This window comes from Podarcis bocagei (genome assembly GCF_964188305.1).
Source record: "Podarcis bocagei genome assembly, chromosome: 13".
NCBI classification, from domain to species: Eukaryota; Metazoa; Chordata; class Lepidosauria; order Squamata; family Lacertidae; genus Podarcis; species Podarcis bocagei.
Window position 1 is genome coordinate 44,767,282 of NC_138138.1, and position 21,777 is coordinate 44,789,058.

The 21,777-nt window shown below is 49.0% G+C and overlaps 2 protein-coding genes across 2 annotated transcripts; both read left to right on the forward strand.

Annotated features, from left to right (window-relative positions):
* The first annotated feature begins 686 nt into the window (after nt 1–686).
* On the forward strand, nt 687–1,554 carry LOC308572772 (olfactory receptor 4K14-like). Its single transcript, XM_081169152.1, has one exon. The coding sequence runs from the start codon at nt 761–763 to the stop codon at nt 1,535–1,537; it is 777 nt and encodes a 258-aa protein (XP_081025278.1). The 5' UTR covers nt 687–760; the 3' UTR covers nt 1,538–1,554.
* Nucleotides 1,555–14,224: 12,670 nt separating this feature from the next.
* Nucleotides 14,225–15,670, forward strand: LOC308570730 (olfactory receptor 4K3-like; the record flags this gene model as incomplete). The annotated part of the gene is made up of 1 exon (XM_081165641.1): nt 14,225–15,670. Exon 1 carries the CDS (start codon nt 14,711–14,713, stop codon nt 15,668–15,670), a length of 960 nt encoding a protein of 319 aa, XP_081021767.1. The 5' UTR covers nt 14,225–14,710.
* Between the last annotated feature and the right edge of the window lie 6,107 nt (nt 15,671–21,777).

A 21,777-nucleotide genomic window follows, 5' to 3' on the forward strand; every position in this document is an offset into this window, starting at 1 on the left:
GCAAAAGGTCAGTATATTTTAAGGGAACTGAAAAGATGGAGAAGGGTAATAAATCATTGGTAGAGCATAGCTTTACATTGAAAAGGTCCCAGATAGGTTTGTGAAAGTCCATGTGCCTAAAGATCTGAACAGCCCCTGCCAGACAGTGTAGACTAGACTGAGCTAAATGGACCAATGTTCTGACTCAATGTGTGTGTGTGTGTGTGTGTGTGTGTGTGTGTGTAGACCACTTCCAAGTGTTTTTCTGCTTCTCCCATGCTTTTTAGGCATTTGTCTAAGTGGTTTTGCCTTTGCCTGCTGCTATCCTCCAGAAAACCCGCTCTTTAGCGCCAAATTGCAACAAATAGCAATCCACAGGAAACCCTATCGCTGTTTGTCACGGTTCAGTGCTAAAATACGGGTTTTCCCAGGTAAAATGGCAGGGGAAATGGAAGTGTGCATGAGCTCTCAGACCCCAGCCAAGAATAACAGCAGCTAACACAGGATACACCCTTTCCTGATTTAACATAAGGCTGTGATGGAAGTATCTCATTACTGTCTCCTTTCTCCCTTCCCAGTCTACACAGTGATATGCAAGAAGGGAATGATGTGGGAAAACCAGACAATGGTGACCGAGTTTGTTTTGCTGGGCCTCTATGAAACATGGGAAGCCCAACTTTTCATATTTATCCTCTTCCTTGTCCTTTATGTGGCTACTCTCTTCAGCAACATTCTTATTTCCTCAGCAATTTTTAGTGATCACCACCTTTCAGATTCACCCATGTTCTTTCTGCTGGGTCAACTGGCTTTCCTGGACCTCTGCCTGTCCTCCTTTGCCATCCCAAAATCTCTCTTTGATTACATTGCTCAACAGCAAGCCATCTCCTTTGATGGCTGCATGGCACAAATCTTCTTCATCCATTTCTTTGGAGGCAGTGAGATGCTTTTGCTGATAGTCATGGCCTATGACCGGTATGTGGCCATCTCCCATCCTCTCCGTTATGCCTCACTCATGAACCGACACCATTGCATGGCATTTATCCTTGCCTCATGGGCTGGTGGGTTCCTCCATGCTACTGTGCAACTGGGTTTCATCATTAATGTGCCTTTTTGTGGACCCAATCGAGTGGACAGCTTCTTCTGTGACCTCCCCTTGGTCATCAAGTTGGCCTGCACTGACACCTACCCCCTGGAGGTCATGATGGTCACCAACAGTGGCATTTTGTCACTGGTGTGTTTTATTGGCCTGCTTCTCTCGTATGGATTCATTTTCTACACAATCCGAGCCCGGTCCTCTTCTGAAAGAACCACCAAGGCTACCTCCACGTGTACATCTCACCTCATTGTGGTCACTATGTACTTTGGGCCCATTATGTTCATTTACTTAAGTCCATCCACCCAGTTTATGATTGATAAAATGCTCTCTGTCTTCTATACCTCCATTACCCCCTTGCTGAACCCAGCTATCTATGCTTTGAAGAACAAGAAGGTGAAGGCTGCCATTGGACGTCTGCTCTCAAGGTTTTCTAGGCAGGTTTCCTCTCAGGGCCAGCCCTGATGTTAGGTAGCATGAGGTGCTCCTCTCAGTGTCACAAAAGAGCAGAACATTGTTAGTTATTTAATTTACTGCATCTCTAGCATTTTGTACACAGTGTTCAGAAAGTGGATGAGAGGTGGTTCTCCTCTTCATCCAGTGGAGCTGAAAAGGACATTCTTTTTTTAGACAACACACACCTGAACAACACAATTTGCTAGCACAAGTGAGGGCCATCAACTTGGAGGTCTTGTTTAGACAAGTTAATGGAGGTTAAGTATATCAATGGCTACTACTCCTGATGGCTATGCTACTACCAGTATCAGAGGCCATATGCCCTAGAATACCAATTACTTAGAGAACATGAGTGGGAGAATGCTGTTCAGCTCATGTTGTGTTTGTAGGTTTCTCCTAGACATGGCTGGCCACTGTAAAATCAGGATGTTGGACTAGATGGCTAGTGATGCGTAAGGGTACAGTAGACATCTCTGTTAGGACTTTACCCTGGATTTGACTGAAGGCTGAACCAGACTGGGTTTAGGCTGTATCTGGGTTTAGGCCGTATCTGGATGAGATAGTCTCAGATTGCCCTGTATTGGGTTGGACCACCACAAGTCATCAGGAGTTGTGAGGGTTAAGGTTATATATAGGTGGGTAAGCTGCAGGGGTGTGTTCCCTGTGTAGAATGCCATGGTGAATCAGAACACTCGGCATTCATTCCAGCTGGTTTCTGGATGTTCCTATGCAAGCACCTTCCAGAAGGTAAGCAGTACGTAACAGAATTAAACTTTCCTGTTCTCAGCTGAATGCTCTGCCACAGATAGCTTTTTAGAATATAAGTGTGATATGCAGTGATTTATTTTGTATCCACTGGGATCTTCACTCTGCTGTTATAGCAAATGAATCTCATGTAGTGTCCAGAGCACTGTATGGTCCTGTTGTGTTGGATGAGTTTTAGTTAGTAAGGCTGTGGAAGTGGACAAGATGTTTGGATCAGTCAGGACGACCACTTGTATTCTGGATCCTTGCTCTACATGGATGATAAAAACTAGCAAGGAGGGGATAGGTGGCTGAGCCAGGGAGATAATGAATGCCTGCTTTTGAGAGGGGATGGTCCTTGCCTGCTTGAAGAGGCAGTAGTAATACCACTCTTCAAGAAACCCTCATTGGATTCAGAAAATCTACTGGCCAGTTGCTAATCTCCCCTTCCAGGGCAAGGTTTTTGACTGGGTGGTCATAGACCAGTTCCAGAAAACTGATTGTCTAAATCCATTTTACAAAAAATGATAAATCTTCAATAAAACTTTTACAACCATAATTTAAAACAAACAGAAGGTTTAAACCACAATAGAGTCCAGGGGTCAGCAAATGTTTTCAGCAGGGGGCCGGCCCACTGTCCCTCAAACCTTGTGGGGGACTGGACTATATTTTGGAAGGGGAAAAAATGAACAAATTCCTATGCCCCACAAATAACCCAGAGATGCATTTTAAATAAAAGGACACGTTCTATCCATGTAAAAACATGCTGATTCCCTGACCATCCACGGAGCAGACTGAGACAGAGATTGGGCCGGATCCAGCCCCCGGGCCTTAGTTTGCCTACCCATGGAATAGACTAAAACGAATTACAACTCATACAAACTTTCTATACATCTGTGTAGCTTTGTCTAAATAAAAATGTCTGCATAGACAAGAGACTCTTCATAGTTAGGTAGACTTTTCTATCTCAAGGGCCACAGGTCCCCCCTGCCTGCAATGACCAGTTGGTACAGAAGGAATAAGATTATCATTCAGGTATCCAGGCCCCAGTCTGTACAGAGCTTTGGGTACCAGTGACTGTTCGAGTTATTTTGGTACCTGAGGCAAGAAATTGCACAAATTCTAGGGCTGTGCAAAATTCCACCCTTGCCCCCCAATCTGGGAAGATCCAGAAGAAAGCCAGCCAGGATACAGACCCAAATCAACTTATGGTGCAGTGGGGTTAATATTGAATTAGTCTTAATTTCGAGTCCAAGTAAATATATGGTCAGATATAGGAACAAACCAAGATGCTACTAACAAGAATTTAATTGTTTCAATACACATTGAAACAGACTTGAAACAGTCTTGAAGCCCATACTGAAGGGAGGTTTCAACTTTGTGGACTTTTCTCCACTCTTAGAAGGATGGGTGGGGAAATCCAAAATTGACTTTTCTTTACTTATACCTCTGTAAGTCCAATACAGGTCACTGGATTCTATTCTAATTTCTTGGGGTTTCTATAGCTAAGGGTTATGCTCAATCATTTTGTTTTGTCCTTTTAAATGACACTTATTTCTTTAGATTTAGGAGTGTGAATGTATTAGGGTACTAGGATTAAAAGAAACCTGTGACTGTACTGCGTTGCACTGATTAGATTGTAACAAGTGAGATCTCTTTTTTCCAAGACCACAGTCTAATAAAAGTTTGCTTTTGAAATTCTCTGTGTTGTGAATTTCTTGGTTTGGAATTGTTTAGGCACGCATTCAAGGCATCATGTGTTTGACTCCCACAACATATCCACCTCTCACGTGTGTGTGGGTTGGGGTTCATGGGTGTATCATGTATGCACACATGTTCCTAAAAGCACATGTAATATCGGTGGTGGACTGCCTGAGCACTTGGGAAATAGTATAGCCACAAATTAACTTGCTAATCTTGTCATCCACTTAATAACATGTCCTTCCTTCCTTCCTGATAGGTACAGTGGGATATTATTCAATTGCTGGAGGTGGTGAGATCACACATTTGGAAAACTTGTGGGGGAATCAAACCCTTGTTTCTTACCACATTTTTTGATCCCTTGCCATCTACCCAGGAAACCAAAGCAGAAGTCAAACCAACACACAGTGCACCCTTGTGGACTGCTGTGTAGCATGTTCCTTAGTGACAAATAATTACTTTTTCTCTAGCTCCCCAAGAGCAGAAAGAGCAGATAAGGCACCAATTAATGCAGTCCCCTTTCAAAAAGAATGAGCAATTAATCACACACAAACACACTGTCAGAGCTGCTTCAAGATCCTAGCTCACAGAGGATCACGCTAGCCAGCGGTCATTAAGTAAAAGTCTTTATTGAATTACAGTTTCCATTCTCACGCTGCTGTCTGCAACTCTACGTCTACTAGCTAGATCGGCGAGGCTCCGTCTGAGTCTCCGCCCCGTGCGCACCAACTTAATATCCTAGCCTTGCTCCACCTTTTCCTCCTGACTGTCCTCCTCTGGGTCCCTCTACCCCCCGGGGCTTCTTCCTTCCGGGATTCTTCTGACGCTGACCCGGACCCTTCTGCCTCCTTGCGCCGGGCTTTAGGACCTGGTTCCCTTTCGGGGCTGCTCACTGCGCCGCCTTCCTCTGCATTTGAACTTGGCGCGCGCGCCCAACCTTCCACTTTCCTCTTAACCGTTTCTTCGCTCCCCGATGGAGGTGTGGCCACTCCTGACTCCTGCCCTCCCTCCTGTGGTGAGCTGCCAGCGCTTCCCCCCTGGCTCCTTTCCTCTTCCCTGCTTCCTGGCGGTGACGCTGGTCCCGATTTCCAGCTGCTCCCCCCTGAGTCTCCTCTGGCTCTATCTTCCTGGGGTGCCTCTCTAGATTCCCCCCTTGCCCTGGCCACTGGTGCTCCTTTCTGTGAATCCTCTGATTCACTGGAAAGACTGGGAGATCTCGGGTCGTCGTCATCACTCATCCTTTCCTCTGTCTCCTCCCCTTCGCTCTCTGTTTCCTCCCTTGCCCGTGCCTCTGCACCTAAACCCCTGACATCCATCCCCCCCTCGAAGCCCCCCAGTCCCCCCTCCCCTCCTTCCGGTGCTGGAGCTGGGGGCTGCTGTTGCAAAGGGACGAACGTCGGATATCGGTCGCTTCCCGTGGCAGGCCTCCATCGGAACTCTTCCGGGTCTTCCTCCCTGCTCTCGTTGACGACAGTCACCTCCTCTTCCATCTCTGTGCCGCCGTGCTCGAAACCAGGGTCGTCCCCGAAAATGTCCATGTCCGTCTCTCCCGCACTTCCTCCAGGCGGCGTTGCTCGGCCGGAACAGTCCAGCCACTTCCTGCGGAACTGCTCCTCCGGCCTATCGTCCCACCAATACGAGGGTTCTGAGACAGATCCCGAGGGTGACCCCTCCGGGGAACGGACGTCTCGTGTCGGTTCCTCGTCCGAGTCGAACCCCCTGAACGTGCTGTCCGAAAGCGTGGGCGTGAAAAGCCAGTCGTCGAAAAAGTCCGCTGGCATAGGTCTATGTGGGAAGAGGGCATGAAACTCGTCTTTGAGCAGAGGTTCGTCTAAAGCGTAGCCCGGCACCCAGCTGTTCGCACTGGCCGGGGTGCCCTCCCTGGCGAGAAAGTATTCTACTCCCTCTTCCCCCCATCTGGAGTCCAAAATCTCCGTGACTTCGTTGATGCGCTCCTCCTGTGCCACTCCCGCGTGCCCCGTTCCTTCTCTGAGCGGACTCGGCGCCGTTCCGGGTTCCTGGAACCTGTGCGGTGCCTTGTAGGGAGTGAGCACCGATCTGTGGAACACCGGATGCATTCTGGAACCCTCCGGAAGCGCCAGCCTGAAAGCCACCGGGTTGACCTGCTCTTCGACTTGGTAGGGCCCCAGTTGTTTATGCCCTAGTTTCTTCTTGGCCAACGACCTGGCCAGCACTGCGTGGGCTGCTAACCAGACCCAGTCTCCCACGTGGAGCTCTTCGCCAACCCTTCTGTGTTTGTCCGCTTGTACCTTGTATGCGTGTTTAGCCAGCTCCAGGTGGCGCCGCAGCTGATCGTGGACTTCCTGCAGCTCCGACGCGAACGCATCTGCTGACTGCGGCTCCCCTTCTCCCCTGCATTCCAGTCCCGGGAAGGTTCTAGGGTGCCGCCCGTTGTTGGCGAAGAACGGCGTGACGCCCGTGGATACGTGCTTCGTGTTGTTGTAGGCAAACTCTGCAAGCGGCAGGTAATCCACCCACGTCGCAGGCTGTTGGTTCGCATAACATCTCAGGTACTGCTGCATGATGGCATTGGCTCGCTCCGCTTGCCCGTTGGTCTGCGGGTGTCTCGCCGACGCCAGATTGATCTTGACGTTTAGGAAGCCCATCAGCTTCTGCCAGAAGTTCGAGATGAACTGCCGCCCGCGGTCGGACAGAATAGACCGTGGCAGACCGTGAACCTTGAACACGTGGTCTATGAACAGTTTGGCGGTTTGCTCTGCCGTGGCCACCTTAGCACACGGAATGAAATGCGCCATCTTGGAGAACAGGTCCACCACCACCAACACTGCCGTCTTGCCCCTTGAGCTGGGCAGATCCGTGACAAAGTCTAGAGCCACCCTTTCCCAAGGTTCGACCGGAGTTTGCAGCGGCTCCAACAGTCCAGCCGGCGGTTTGTGCACCGTCTTTGCCCTCTGGCAAGTGTCACACCTCGCCACGTAGTCTGCGACCTCCCCTCTCATTCCAGGCCACCAGAAATCCCTGGCTACTAATTCCACCGTCTTCTCCTTGCCAAAGTGCCCGGCCGTGGGTGCGTCGTGCAGCTGCTGAAGCACCTTGGCTCGAAGTTCGTCACCCGGCACGTAGATGGCCCCTTTACGGATGAGCAATCCATCTCGTAGCTGGAAACCGTCGGCCGCTGCCTTGCCCCCTCGCACCTCTGCCATCTTCGTTTGTGCGAAGGAGTCCCCCTGCAACGCTCGCCGCACCGCCTCTAGGTCCACGGTCGCCGCGGCGCACGCCCACACTGTCGGTGCAAAGATGTGCATGGCGGCCGCTGGTGTTGCGTCCTCCAGATACTGTGGCTTGCGGGAGAGAGCGTCTGCCATGATGTTGGTGTCCCCCGGGACATACTCTATTCGGAAGTCGAAGTCCGCAAAGAACTCAGCCCAACGTATCTGCCTCTGGTTCAGGAACTGTGCCGTGCGCCAGTGTTCCAGATTCTTGTGGTCCGTGCAAACCTGCACCGTGTGCTTGGCGCCGATCAGAAAGTGCCTCCACGCCTTGAACGCTGCATGAATGGCCAGCAACTCCCTGTCCCATATGGTGTAGTTCTGCTCGGACTTGCTGAGCTTCCTGGAGTAAAACGCTCCCGGCCGCCACACGCCCTGCTGGTCCTTCTGCAGCAGGACCGCCCCCACTGCTCTGTCCGAAGCGTCTGTCTCCACCCTCATCGGCATGCTGGGGTTGACATGAAGCAGCTGCTCTTCCGACGCGAAGAGACGCTTGAGGGCCTGAAAGGACTGCTCCGCCTGCTCTGTCCAGATGAACTTCTTCTTCTTGGAGCTAAGGGTGTCAGTGATGGCCGCCGTCTGCATCGCGAAGCCCTTGATAAACTTGCGATAGAAGTTCGCAAAGCCGACAAACCGTTGGACCTCCTTCCGGTTGCGTGGGCTCTTCCAATCCAACACTGCTCGAACCTTGGCGCTGTCCATGGCGAGCCCCTTGTCAGACAGCTTGTAGCCCAGAAAATCCACCTCCGGCACGTCAAATTGGCACTTCTCCAGCTTGGCGTAGAGCCTGTGTTGCTTTAGCCTGCCCAGCACTTCCTTGACGTGCTTGTCATGTTCTTGCTGCGACTCCGAAAAGATCAGGATGTCATCCAAGAAACAGACGCACGTCTTGTAGAGAAGTCCCGCCAACACGTGATGCATAAATGCTTGAAAAACGTGAGCGCCATTTTGCAGTCCAAAAGGCATAACTCTGTATTCGTAGGTACCCAGTGGCGTGAACATGGCTGTCTTCCACTCATCACCCTCCCGCATGCGAATGAGGTTGTACGCCCCCCGCAGGTCCAACTTGGTGAACACCTTTCCCTTCCGTACCTTCGCCAGGAGGTCGTCGATGCGGGGCATGGGGAAGTCCGACGGCTTGGTCACACTGTTCAAAATCCTGTAATCCACTACGAGTCTTTTTTGGGGTGTGTCTCGCTTCTTAACAAAGAATACAGGACTGCCCCCCGCTGCCTTAGACTCTCGGATGAAACCGCGCTCCAAATTATGATCGATGAAGTCTTTGAGTTCCTGCAGTTCGTCCTCAGACATGGAATACAGCTTCCCTTTAGGCAGCGCCGCCCCCGGCAGCAGGTCAATTTTGCAGTCATATGGTCTGTGAGGGGGTAGCCTGTCCGCCTCCTTCTCGCAGAAAACTTCCAGAAATTCTGCGTACTTGTGGGGAATCGCTTGCAGCGTGCCTAGCAGCAGCTGTGACTCCTCTTCCTCTCCTTCCTGCCTGGGTACGATGCAGTGTTCAGCACAAAAGGAAGAGCCGAAAACCAGCTGCCTCTGGAACCAAGCCATCGTTGGGCTGTGCTTGTCCAGCCAACTCATGCCCAATACAATGGGCGTGTCAGACAGTTGAGTGACGTTGAAGCTGATGACTTCCCTGTGATTTCCAAGTCGCATCACCATTGGTGGCGTCTGCTTCACCACTTGCCCCCCTAGCAGCTCCCTGCCATCCACAGTGACAACCTGCAGGGGCAGTGTGGCCGGCAGCAACTGCACAGCGTGCCTGTCGACAAATTCCTGCCCTATAAAGTCCGCGTTGCTGCCGGAGTCGATGGTGATTGGCACGTCCATGGTGATTCCATTGGGCAGCTGGAGAGATGCTGTGAGCTTCACTACTGGTTTGGGCGGGAGGGGGTTCACTGGCTGTAAAATCTCTGGGGACTGCGTCACTAACACGTCTGGCTGGGCCCCAGTGCCTCTTCCTCCAGCCAGACATCGTCGTTTCCCTGCTGTGGTCCTCCCTGCTGCGTTGCTGCAGTCACCATTGCTGAGGCTGCAGTAAGCTTGTGGGGCCTCTGGGGACACTCTTTCGCCATATGCCCTGGCTGCTCACAGACGTAACACTTCCTGGTCCCTCTAGGAGGCTTCGCCTTCACTGCTGCCGGTGCTAGGGCTCTGGTTGCTGACTGAGCCCTTGCACCTCCAACCTCCATAGGTTCGGCTCCTCCTCCTGGCGGAGGCGTGGATTGCGCCCGTGCTGCTTCTCTGGGAAAGAAGGAGGGGCCCCCGGCTGGTTCGCGCCCTCCACGTCCTTCGTCCTTGCTCCACGGACGTCCTTCCAGCCTCACCCCCACAGCCAGTGCCCTCTGAACGACCTCCTGGGTGGTTCGGGGTCTCTCCCCCCTCGCTATCTCATCTTTAATCGAGTTGTGCAGTCCCTCCCAAAAGAGGTCTCTTACAGGAGCCGAATCTCTGTCCCATTCCAGGGCGCTGACCAAGGCGAAAAAGCGGGCATGATACTGTCTGACGCTGGCCCTCCCTTGTCTCAGCCCATGCACCTCCTTCCGTGCAAGATCAATGTCAATACTTGATAAGAAACACCCATCCATCGCTTTAATAAAGGCATCCGCATTCTGGAGCGCCGGATCGTTATCTCTCCATAAATTGCGCAACCATGCTTTCGCCTCCCCATGCAGATGGGACATGATGAACCCCACTCTCTCCTGTTCATCTCTAAAGTCTTTATGCAACAGTTGCAGTGCGCACAGTACGTCGGCTCTAAAGTTGGGATACTGTTGCAGGTTCCCATCGAAGTGAGAGAGCAGTCCGCCTGTCCGTCTCGCCAACCCAATTCCCTCCTGCCGGGGTGTTTGCTTTGCCAGTACGTCTAACCTGACCTGGAGATCCCTGCAGGCGGCAGCTGCCTCGTCCTCTCTCTTCCTGGATGCGAGAACCTCGGCGTTCAGTTGTGCCACTGCTTTTCTGAGGTCCTCTATCTGCTGCTCAGCCGTCATGTCTCCTGCCGTTCGTGAGCTCGCTAGTGGGCGCCTGTTTCTCTCCCCTCCTCGAGGCTGCAGATGCCCACAATGTAGAGACGGAGCCTACTGTCAGAGCTGCTTCAAGATCCTAGCTCACAGAGGATCACGCTAGCCAGCGGTCATTAAGTAAAAGTCTTTATTGAATTACAGTTTCCATTCTCACGCTGCTGTCTGCAACTCTACGTCTACTAGCTAGATCGGCGAGGCTCCGTCTGAGTCTCCGCCCCGTGCGCACCAACTTAATATCCTAGCCTTGCTCCACCTTTTCCTCCTGACTGTCCTCCTCTGGGTCCCTCTACCCCCCGGGGCTTCTTCCTTCCGGGATTCTTCTGACGCTGACCCGGACCCTTCTGCCTCCTTGCGCCGGGCTTTAGGACCTGGTTCCCTTTCGGGGCTGCTCACTGCGCCGCCTTCCTCTGCATTTGAACTTGGCGCGCGCGCCCAACCTTCCACTTTCCTCTTAACCGTTTCTTCGCTCCCCGATGGAGGTGTGGCCACTCCTGACTCCTGCCCTCCCTCCTGTGGTGAGCTGCCAGCGCTTCCCCCCTGGCTCCTTTCCTCTTCCCTGCTTCCTGGCGGTGACGCTGGTCCCGATTTCCAGCTGCTCCCCCCTGAGTCTCCTCTGGCTCTATCTTCCTGGGGTGCCTCTCTAGATTCCCCCCTTGCCCTGGCCACTGGTGCTCCTTTCTGTGAATCCTCTGATTCACTGGAAAGACTGGGAGATCTCGGGTCGTCGTCATCACTCATCCTTTCCTCTGTCTCCTCCCCTTCGCTCTCTGTTTCCTCCCTTGCCCGTGCCTCTGCACCTAAACCCCTGACACACACGCTCTATTTACTCTTGACTTGCTGGTCAGCCTTTGGAGCAGATAGATCATCACCAGAGATGTCTCATGTGCATAGCACTCATAGGCAGCAGATGGAACCGGATCAATCGGCTCCAAACTGATGCTGATCCTGAGTAGAAGAAATTGCTGCTGAAAACCTGGGATTTGCAGGTGGGTGAAAAAATAGATGAGGGTGTATTAGATTTTTCCAAAACGCAGGTGTGAAATTCTGCGGAAGATGACATATTGCAGACTCCTCCAAGGAGCTGTCCAGCAGTTTCTATCTGCTGATCTGCTTTCTCCCCCTCTCTGTCTCCAGTGCTCCACATGCCTCCTATTGGTGGCTAGATTGTTTATGGGCATAGAGGCAGCATAGAGACTGGTCATCAATGTTAGGATGTGGTTCTCCATCCAGAACACTGGAAACTATATATAATACCTCCAGTATCGAAGGTGACATGTGTCTCAATGCTGGAGAACAGTGGAAGATGGCTGTTGCTGCTTTCAAGTTCTGTTCCTGGGTTTCTCATAGGCATCTGTTTGACTGCTGTCAGAAGACAGAACACTCAGCTTACCACAGCCTGATCTGAAATGGATTCGTCCCAGCATACTGTTGGAATACTGAGGTTAGGGAAGTGGTGTTCCTTTCTAAGGGAGAATATAAGGACATGAGAACTCAGAACTACCTTTCCAGGTCAGACACTGGCTATTATACACATAGCAGTTCATTCCATTTCCCCAGTGTTTCCCTGACTGTTAATTTTCACATTCCATTATACAATGTAAAAACCACATCCAGAACTATAGAAGGGTATAGCAGATGTTTAGCCCTCGTTTCCGTATTATTTGCAAAGTTTTTTTTTTAGTTTTTTTTTTATTTTATTTTTTGCAGCAAACAGCACAGAAATTAGCACCAAAGTTTTGCTATGTTCAACTATAGTTCTGGAAGTAGCTTTTATGTCGTGTGAAAGCTCAAATATAATGTGGAAATGAACAGTTAGAGAAATGTCAGAGAAATGGAATAAACTGACATGTGAATGCAACTTATGACTAACTAGCTGAGTACTCTTTCAGCTGCAGGAAAATGCAGGAGGGGAGAGAATGCCTTTCTGCGCAGGTCTGGTTTGTGGGTTTCCCAAAAGAGTCTGTTTGGTCACTGTGAGAGTAGTACACTGGATTAGATGAGCCATTGGCCTGATCCAGGAGGGTTCCCTGGTCTTCTTTAAGGGGGGGGAAACAAAATCCGCCTCAAAACAGCCCAGTGAGACTGAACATGCCCAGTGGTCACAAGAGTTCTAACATCCTTTTCTGGGATTGTGGGGTGGCAGTGGGGAGATGGAAAACTGGGAGGGGGAGAATGGAGGGGAGAGATGGGTAGCTGGGTAGCTAAGACACTGAGACACTCCACAGAGCAACATTTTATTCTCTTCTCTTCTATTAACATCTACAAAATTAGATCCGTCAGAGTGTCACCAAAAATAGATAACTGTGGCAACTCTACTTTCATTTCCAACAACCTTTTATGTGCAGGGAACAAGGGGAGCAGGGTTCAAACAACTGTGAGGAGGGGAAAAGATCTGGGTTCAAACTCACCACCCCACATTTATTGAAATATACCTTATTAGAAAGGGGGGGTGGAACCCAAGGTCAAGGATAGATGTGAAAAGGGAGGAGGAAGCAAAAGTTAAACCTCAGTTGGGCGTACAATTTTAAGGCCAGTCTTTAAACAGCACAATAGGAGTGGATGCAGTTTAGTAATGAAGGTAGACAAAGGGGTACATTCAAAGTCTGCCAGATCTGCTTCTCACAGTGCTGAGATCCACTTTCTTTCACCTGACCCAGTAGTGATGGTGGTGGTGCTAAATAAAAGCTGCATTGTGAGGGCACAGCTCCTGCTTTCTTCTTCATGGTCTCCTCCAGAGGCTGACATCCCCCTAGAATCTTATTCAAACTCCTCCTTCAGGAGCTCTGAAGAGTTCCAATGGCCTTTCTGTGCTCCAGGCACCTCATAGGGTTATATTGCCTTTTGGAAAATGGTCTGTTTCTTAGGAAAATGTATAGTTGGTGTGCGGACAAAACTTTAGGAAGGAGGACAGTATATTTTAGAGGAATTGATAAGATGGGGAAGGGGCCTAGCTCAGTGATGAACCATCTGATCTGCACTCAGAAGGTCCCAGGTTTGATCCCCAGAATCTCCAAGTAGAGTTGTGAATTTTCTCTTGTCTGAATCCCTGAAAAGCCGCTTCCTGTCAATGTAGACAAGTACTAAGCTAAATGGACGCTATCTGACCCAATATATGGCAGCTTCTGATCTTTCTAAAAGACAAAAAAAACCCTACACTAGTTTTCTGAAGAAATATAAAATTGACTTTCTCCTTTCTCAATGAACTTGCATTCCCACACATTTTATTATGGGAATTTCACCCTTTGGTATTTACAGGGGCAGGAATTCAATTCATTCTGTTACTGGCATACAAAAGATGAGGTGAAGTCTGTACAGTTCAACCGCCCTGAGATCTCTGAATGAACGGTAGTATATAAATTTAAATATAAAGAGGGGGGGGGAATAAAGAAAAGACCTCAAAAGGGGAAAAAATGAAAAGGAATAAAAGGAAAGTCAGTGGGCATGGGAGAAAGTAAAGAAATAAAAAAAATCTGTTGGGAAGTTACTTCATTCCCATGACTCCTATTACTATCTCTCTATTTCAGTTTGGTTGTTTATGTTTAACCTTTGCAATTCACCTCCTTTTGGAACCTGCACTTGTTTTATTTGTTCATCTATTCTCTGCAACATTCTTTCTCTATTTCTCAAGCATTGATTTGACATACTTCTTTTTTGAGTCTAATAATGTTACAAGACGTGGTCCAGAGTGCCTTCTCATTCTTTCCATGGGTAGGTTAATATATCCAGCCTCTCTTGAGATCTATAAGCAACTTGCACATTTTTATAGCAATCAGTTCTCTGTTCTAATATACAATTAGCTTAAAGTTATGCCCCATTTGCCCCTGATCTTTTTTTGTTTGTGTAGGGATGTAAACATTTTTAATCCCCTTCTTTTATTCAAAACATGAGGGAGTATGGTTGCAAGTCTCTCAATATGGTGTCCATTTCTAAGCAATTTCTCACTTGTCCAGTACCTAAACCTGATGGTTTCTTTGACACACAACTGATGGACTTGAGCAAACTGCACATTGGATAGTCAGCCTTTCTTTTTTGTGTCATGTATGATTTATTCATTGCTCCAACTATGACTCAATGTAAGGCAGTAACATATAAATAAATCAAAGACAGGAAACCTATGACCCTTCAGATGTTGGTAGGACTCATCCACAGCCAGCCTTGTCAGTGGTCAAAGAGAAAGGAAGTTGGAGTTCCACAACACCTGAAAAGCCACATATTCTCCATCCCTGGTTCCTCATACAAACAATAGTAAGTTAGATCAGGGAACAGTCTGAATCACTATAAGTCCTGCAATAATGTAGGAACCACTCAGACTGGAGTCTCAGCACCCAGCTGAGAAGAATAACACACAAGACACACCCTTTGCTGATTTCACCTAAAACTGTGAAGCAAGTATCTCATTACTCTCTCCTTTCTGCCCAATTTTCACAGTGATACACAAGGAGGGAATGGTGTGGTCAAACCAGACCATGACGACCGAGTTTGTCCTACTGGGCCTCTCTGAAACCTGGGAATTCCAACTCATCTTATTTGTCTTCTTCCTCCTCCTCTACATGAGTACTCTCTTCAGCAACACTCTCATAATCTTCGCAATTTTCAGGGATCACCGTCTTTCAGACTCACCCATGTTCTTTCTGCTGGCTCATTTGGCTTTCCTGGACCTCTGCCTGTGCTCCTTTGCCACTCCAAGATCTCTCTATGATTACCTTGCCCAGCACCATGTCATCTCCTTCCATGGCTGCATGACACAAATCTTCTGCCTCCACTTCTTTGGAGGCATTGAGATGCTCCTGCTGATTGTTATGGCCTATGACCGGTATGTGGCCATCTCCCATCCTCTCCGCTATGCCTCACTCATGAACCGAAACCATTGCATGGCACTTCTCCTTGCCTCCTGGGCTGGTGGACTCCTCCATGCTACTGTGCAATTGGCTTTCATCATTAATGTGCCTTTTTGTGGACCCAATCAGGTGGACAGCTTCTATTGTGACCTCCCCTTAGTCATCAAGTTGGCCTGCACTGACACCTACCCCCTGGAGGTCATGATGGTCACCAACAGTGGCATTTTGTCACTGGTGTGTTTCATTGGCTTGCTTATCTCGTATGGATTCATTCTCTACACAGTCTGCTCCCGGGGTCCCTCTGAAGGGACCACCAAGGCTGCCTCCACATGCACCTCTCACCTCATCGTGGTCACCATGTACTTTGGACCTATTATGTTTATTTACTTGCGTCCGTACACCCGGTTCATGATTGATAAGGTACTCTCTGTCTTCTACACTTCCATCACCCCCTTGCTGAACCCAGCTATCTATGCTTTGAAGAATAAAGAGATGAAGGCTGCCTTGGGAAGTCTTTTGTCAAGGCTTTCTGGGCAGGTTTCCACTCAAGGCCAGGTCTGCCGTTAGGCAGCTTGCAGAGGCCCCCTGTGATGGCTGACACAAAAAAGCAGCAAACTTTTATTTTATTTACAGTTCCCCTTGCACACAAGGTGTGTGTAAATTGGACAGGGATAAGTTTTCCTCCTTCTCTCCTAATTCCAGAACCCGGGCTCATCCCATGGAGCTGAAAAGGAAGCACTTCTTTACACAGCACACTGCTGAACAAGCGAACTTACTACCACAAGTGAAAAATACACATGGACTTATAAAATTAGCATTTACTTCCGTCAACCTCTCTGAACACCTCTGCACCCTAACGGTGATACAAATCACCCCCTCCTTGCTTATCAGTTTGACCATCGGCAGGGAAGCTGCATGGCTGTGGAGAGGGAGAGAGTTGAAGTGACCATAGCCCCTGGTCAGTTGGCAAAGGATGAATATGGCCTTCAGGACAATGTCTTTTTATATTTAGGCCATCTCAGTCTTTCAGTCTGCCAAGCACACCAGCTGTTTTGAAATAGGCAGTTTTAATAAATATATTATTCCTTGACTGCATTGCATTGCATTTATACACTACCTTTCTGCCCAAACACCAAAAGTGGTTTGAAATTTTATAGAAACCATTGGTTTATTCCTTCGGCATTTCAGTGGTTTGGGTTACTTATTATAAGTGCTGTTGCTTTACTTCTAGAAGATATAACATGCTGTCACAACAGAAAGCCCACAATCTTTTTAGCAGACAGCCCTAGCTGTACACAAACTCTGTTTTCATGGGTGAACATGCACTTTGACAGCATTCCCAAGGGAAAATTCACCAGTATTTTCTTTTGTGTCTGTAGGAGTATATTTTTAAAAGAAAATTCTACCTGGACACAGAGAGCCTGTTGTTTGTAAAGACAGGGAACTTTTTATCATAGATTATTAAAATGAAATAAGGAATGTGTGGCAGTACAATCTCTCTTTTTTAAAAAATTTTTTTATTTTATAGTTTACAAAAAAAATAAAATAGGAGGGGTGTAACAAAACAAAGGGCCAGAAGGTTTTGATTGGTCCATTAGGTTTTTATTTTTAAAGCATTTTTAATGCTTTAAGGGTGGGGAGTAGTTTAATTTTAGCACTATTGTTTCTTGCTTTGCTCCTATTTTTATTATTCTGTTAAGTTATTATATAGTTTGTATTTTGCCTTTTAAGGGGACGGGTCAGGGCTGCCTGGGAGTGGGCCTCAGCCAATAGAATGGCTGGGGCAGGTTTCACGGGGGGAATGTGAAATTTCAGTGCTCACGGGCAGGAGGAAGAGTTACGCTAAGACCAGACCATGTCATTACAGAGGAGGCAGGTTTAGTCGTTATTTGAGGACAATCCCTGCCTCCAGGTCTGGTCCTGACCGGAAGGATACTGGAATCAGCAAGGGAAACCCACATGACCTGAAAATGTTGCTGTGCAATGCCAGGTCAATGATAAATAAAACCACTGCCATCCACGACCTGATTGTGGATGGAGGATTTGACCTGGCATGTGTGACAGAGACCTGGTTGGATGAAGCAGATGGGCCTGTCCTTGCCGCTGCTTGCCCACCGGGTTTCTCTTACGCACAGCAACCCAGGTCATGTGGGCGGGGAGAGGGCGTTGCAATGATTTTTAGGAAGTCATTAGTCTGCACCAGGCGTCCTATTGGGAAGACCCAGTTCTCTGAGTGCATGTTCTGGAAGTTGGGCAATAGGGGGAGTACAGGATTCCTATTGGTGTACCGACCTCCCCGCTGCACCAAGGATTCCCTGCCCGAGCTGCTTCAGGTTGTGGCGGATATGCTCCTGGAGACACCTAGCTTGGTTGTCCTGGGGGATTTTAACATCCATGCCGACACGACCTTACAAGGGGCCACTCGGGACTTCGTGGAAAGCATGGCCTCCATGGGGCTGTCCCTGAATAAGTTTGGCCCAACTCATAGCCGCAGACATGCCTTAGACTTGGTGTTTACCTCTACGGATGTTGGTGATCTGACATTAACTAAAAGCGAAACAAAAGAAGTACCATGGTCAGATCACTTCCTGGTGCAACTGGACTTCTCCGCGACCCTTCCCCTCTGCAGGAAGGTGGGACCAATTCAGATGGTCTGCCCCGTCACCTAATGGATCCAATTGGTTTCCAGAGAGTGGTAGGGGATGTTTTATCCCAAGTTGATGGCCTTTCAGCTGATTCCCTGGTGGCCCGCTGGAATGCGGAGTTAACCAGAGCTATTGCCTGTCTGGCTCCGAAGCGCCCTCTCCGATTGCATGGAGCCTACCAAGTGCCTTCTTCGCCGTCTCCATTGCATCTGCAGAAAACAGCAGCAGGAGACTTTTTCAGGTGGTTCGCAATCTATCAGAACCACCTGCACCACTGGGGCCCCAAGATCTCCTGCAATGCCTTTGCAAAGTTTTTTGCAGATAAAATCGCTCAGATTCAGAAAGAGGTAGACTCCACCGTGAGAGCAGGGCCAGGGCGGGAGAGTGCTAGAGTTCTGTCTAGTCCTGTTACATGGGATCAATTCCAATCTGTTACCTCCGAGGATGTGGACAGGCTGCTTGGACAAGTGAAACCGACCACCTGTCTCCTTGATCCTTGCCCATCCTGGCTGATAAAAGCGAGCCGGGAAGGGCTGGGTGATGGGCTCTACGGGGTGGTGAATGCTTCCCTCTGTGAGGGAGCCTTCCCAGACCCGCTGAAAGAGGCGGTCATTAAACCGCTTCTTAAAAAAACATCTTTAGACCCAGCCAATTTGGCCAACTATTGCCCAGTCTCAAATTTACCATTCTTGGGCAAGGTGATTGAGCGGGTGGTTGCCAAACAACTCCAAGCACGCCTGGAGGATGCGGACCATTTGGATCCCTTCCAATCGGGATTCAGGCCTCACCATGGGACTGAAACTGCCTTGGTCGCACTGGTTGATGATCTCCGGCGGGCTAGGGACAAAGGTGAGAGCTGTTTCCTAGTTCTGCTGGATCTCTCAGCGGCCTTTGACACCATCGACCATAACATCCTTCTGGACCGTCTAGAGGCGCTGAGAGCTGGGGGCACTGTTATACGGTGGTTCCGCTCCTTTCTCCTGGGCCGTGTCCAGAAAGTGGTGGTGGGGGATGAGTGTTCAGACCCCTGGGCTCTCACTTGTGGGGTGCCTCAGGGTTCCGTCCTCTCCCCCATGCTTTTTAACATCTATATGAAGCCGCTGGGAGAGATCATCAGGGGGGTTGGGCTGGGTGTTCATCAGTATGCAGATGACACCCAGCTCTACCTCTCCTTTAAATCAGAACCAGTGAAGGCGGTGAAGGTCCTGTGTGAGTGCCTGGAGGCGGTTGGAGGATGGATGGCGGCTAACAGATTGAGGTTGAATCCTGACAAGACAGAAGTACTGTTTTGGGGGGACAGGGGGCGGGCAGGTGTGGGGGATTCCCTGGTCCTGAATGGGGTAACTGTGCCCCTGAAGGACCAGGTGCGCAGCCTGAGAGTCATTTTGGACTCACAGCTGTCCATGGAGGCACAGGTTAATTCTCTGTCCAGGGCAGCTGCCTACCAGCTCCACCTGGTACACAGGCTAAGACCCTACCTGCCCGCAGACTATCTTGCCAGAGTGGTGCATGCTCTAGTTATCTCCCGCTTGGACTACTGCAACACGCTCTACTTGGGGCTACCTTTGAAGGTGACCCGGAAACTGCAATTAATCCAGAATGTGGCAGCTAGACTGGTGACTGGGAGTGGCCGCCGGGACCACATAACACCGGTTCTGAGAGATCTGCATTGGCTCCCAGTACATTTCCGAGCACAATTCAAAGTGTTGGTGCTGACCTTTAAAGCCCTGAACGGCCTCGGTCCTGTATACTGAAGGAGCGTCTCCACCCCCATCGTTCAGCCCAGACACTGAGATCCAGCGCCAGGGCCTTCTGGCAGTTCCCTCATTGCGAGAAGTGAGGTTACAGGGAACCAGACAGAGGGCCTTCTCGGTAGTGGTGCCCGCCCTGTGGAACGCCCTCCCAGCAGATGTCAAGGCAATAAACAACTATTTTACTTTTAAAAGACAACTGAAGGCAGCCCTCTTTAGGGAAGTTTTTAATGTCTGATGCTGTACTGTTTTTAATATTCAGTTGGAAGCCGCCCAGAGTGGCTGGGGAAACCCAGCCAGATGGGCAGGGTATAAATAATAAATTATTATTATTATTATTATTATTATTATTATTATTATTATTATTATTATTATTATTAAACAAATATCAGCACCCTTCCATAATAAACCCTCTCTTGTTTTCTCCTTTGTCAAAATATTTTCCACTCACTATTTGCAAGGAAATGCCCTTTAAGAATTGCTCCCCTTCAGGCAAGAGCAAGGAACCTGTGACCCTCCAAATATTGCTAGACCACAACTCCCATCATCTTTGACCATTGGACATGCTGCCTGGGGCTGATGCGGATTGAAGTCCAACAGAATCTGGAGAGTTACAGGTACCCTGTGCCAGCCTTAGGTCACCTTCCACACATCTGTGTTTAATGCCCGGCACAGCACTTAACAGCCAGTCAAAACCTTCACTCCTTCACAGCCACTAGCCCAGGGGTAGGCAACCTGAGGCCCGTGGGCCGGATCTGGCCCAATCGCCTTCTTAATCTGGCCCACAGACGGTCTGGGAATCAGCGTGTTTTTACATGAGTAGAATGTGTGCTTTTATTTAAAATGCGTCTCTGGGTTATTTGTGGGGCATAGAAATTCATTCATTCCCCCCCCCCAAAGTATAGTCTGGCCCACCACATGGTCTGAGGGACAGTGGACCGCCCCATGGCTGAAAAAGGTTGCTGACCCCTGCTCTAGCCTACCTAAATGGAAGTGAAATCTTGAAAAAGCATATTCAAAGCCTTCAGACCGGCTTCGGTGTATTCCAATCTGGCCATTTACGAAGCATCAATGCCTCCTAGTGGCCATTTAGTCTCATTTATTTTTGGACATTCCTTTCCATGAAGTTCACAAACATTATCTTAGTTCCAGTTACAGGTAGGTAGCCGTGTTGGTCTGCCATAGTCAAAATAAAAAAATTCCTTCCAGTAGCACCTTAAAGACCAACTAAGTTAGTTCTTGGTATGAGCTTTCGTGTGCATGCACACTTCTTCAGATACACACTTCTGTTTCAGTGTATCTGAAGAAGTGTGCATGCACACGAAAGCTCATACCAAGAACTAACTTAGTTGGTCTTTAAGGTGCTACTGGAAGTTATCTTAGTTGTTTCTGCAACTGCCTTGTAAGATGGATCACTAATGTGACATTTGTGCTAGGTTTGTGAGCATGATGCTTTGAATAAAATAGCTATGGTGATTTTTTTTGTGGATAGGCCATCAAATTCACACCCACAAGATGGTTATCAACCTGGGTGACTTTAAAAGAGGATTATACAAATTCATGGCGGTTAAGGCTATCAGTGGCTACTAACCCTAACAAGTATGTTCTACCTCCACAGATGGAGGAAGTATGCCTCTGACCAGTTAATGGGAATAGCAAGTTGGAAGAAGGCTATTGCACCCAGGTCCTGTGCAATAATCACAGATATCTGGTTGGCCACCCTGAGAGCAGGAAGCTTTGGGCTCATTCAGCGGGCACTTACTCCTTTTGTTCTTTAAAGGGGGGGAATAACCCAATGAGGACTGAACATGCCATCAGCCACAGAATGCCAGCTGCCTGTTATTGTCAGCTCCTAAGCAAATGAAAGAACAGCAGACCAAACAAGACAGAAGTCAGCTCACCTATAGCCTAAGCTAAGAGTTTCCTAACTTAGAGCAAAGTCACGCTGGTAAATTTGGAAGCCCTTGGCAGGAATGGACTTTGATAGGATGGTTGAGAGAGATGTGAAAAGGATCTAGGAGTCTTGGTTGACCACAAACTTGACATGAGCCAACAGTGTGACGCGGCAGCTAAAAAAGCCAATGCAATTCTGGGCTGCATCAATAGGAGTATAGCATCTAGATCAAGGGAAGTAATAGTGCCACTGTATTCTGCTCTGGTCAGACCTCACCTGGAGTACTGTGTCCAGTTCTGGGCACCACAGTTCAAGAAGGACACTGACAAACTGGAACATGTCCAGAGGAGGGCAACCAAAATGGTCAAAGGCCTGGAAACGATG

What these genes read in the sequence shown, in the direction of transcription:
- LOC308572772 (XM_081169152.1), top strand. Translation starts at nt 761, where the DNA reads ATGTTCTTTCTGCTGGGTCAACTGGCTTTCCTGGACCTCTGCCTGTCC.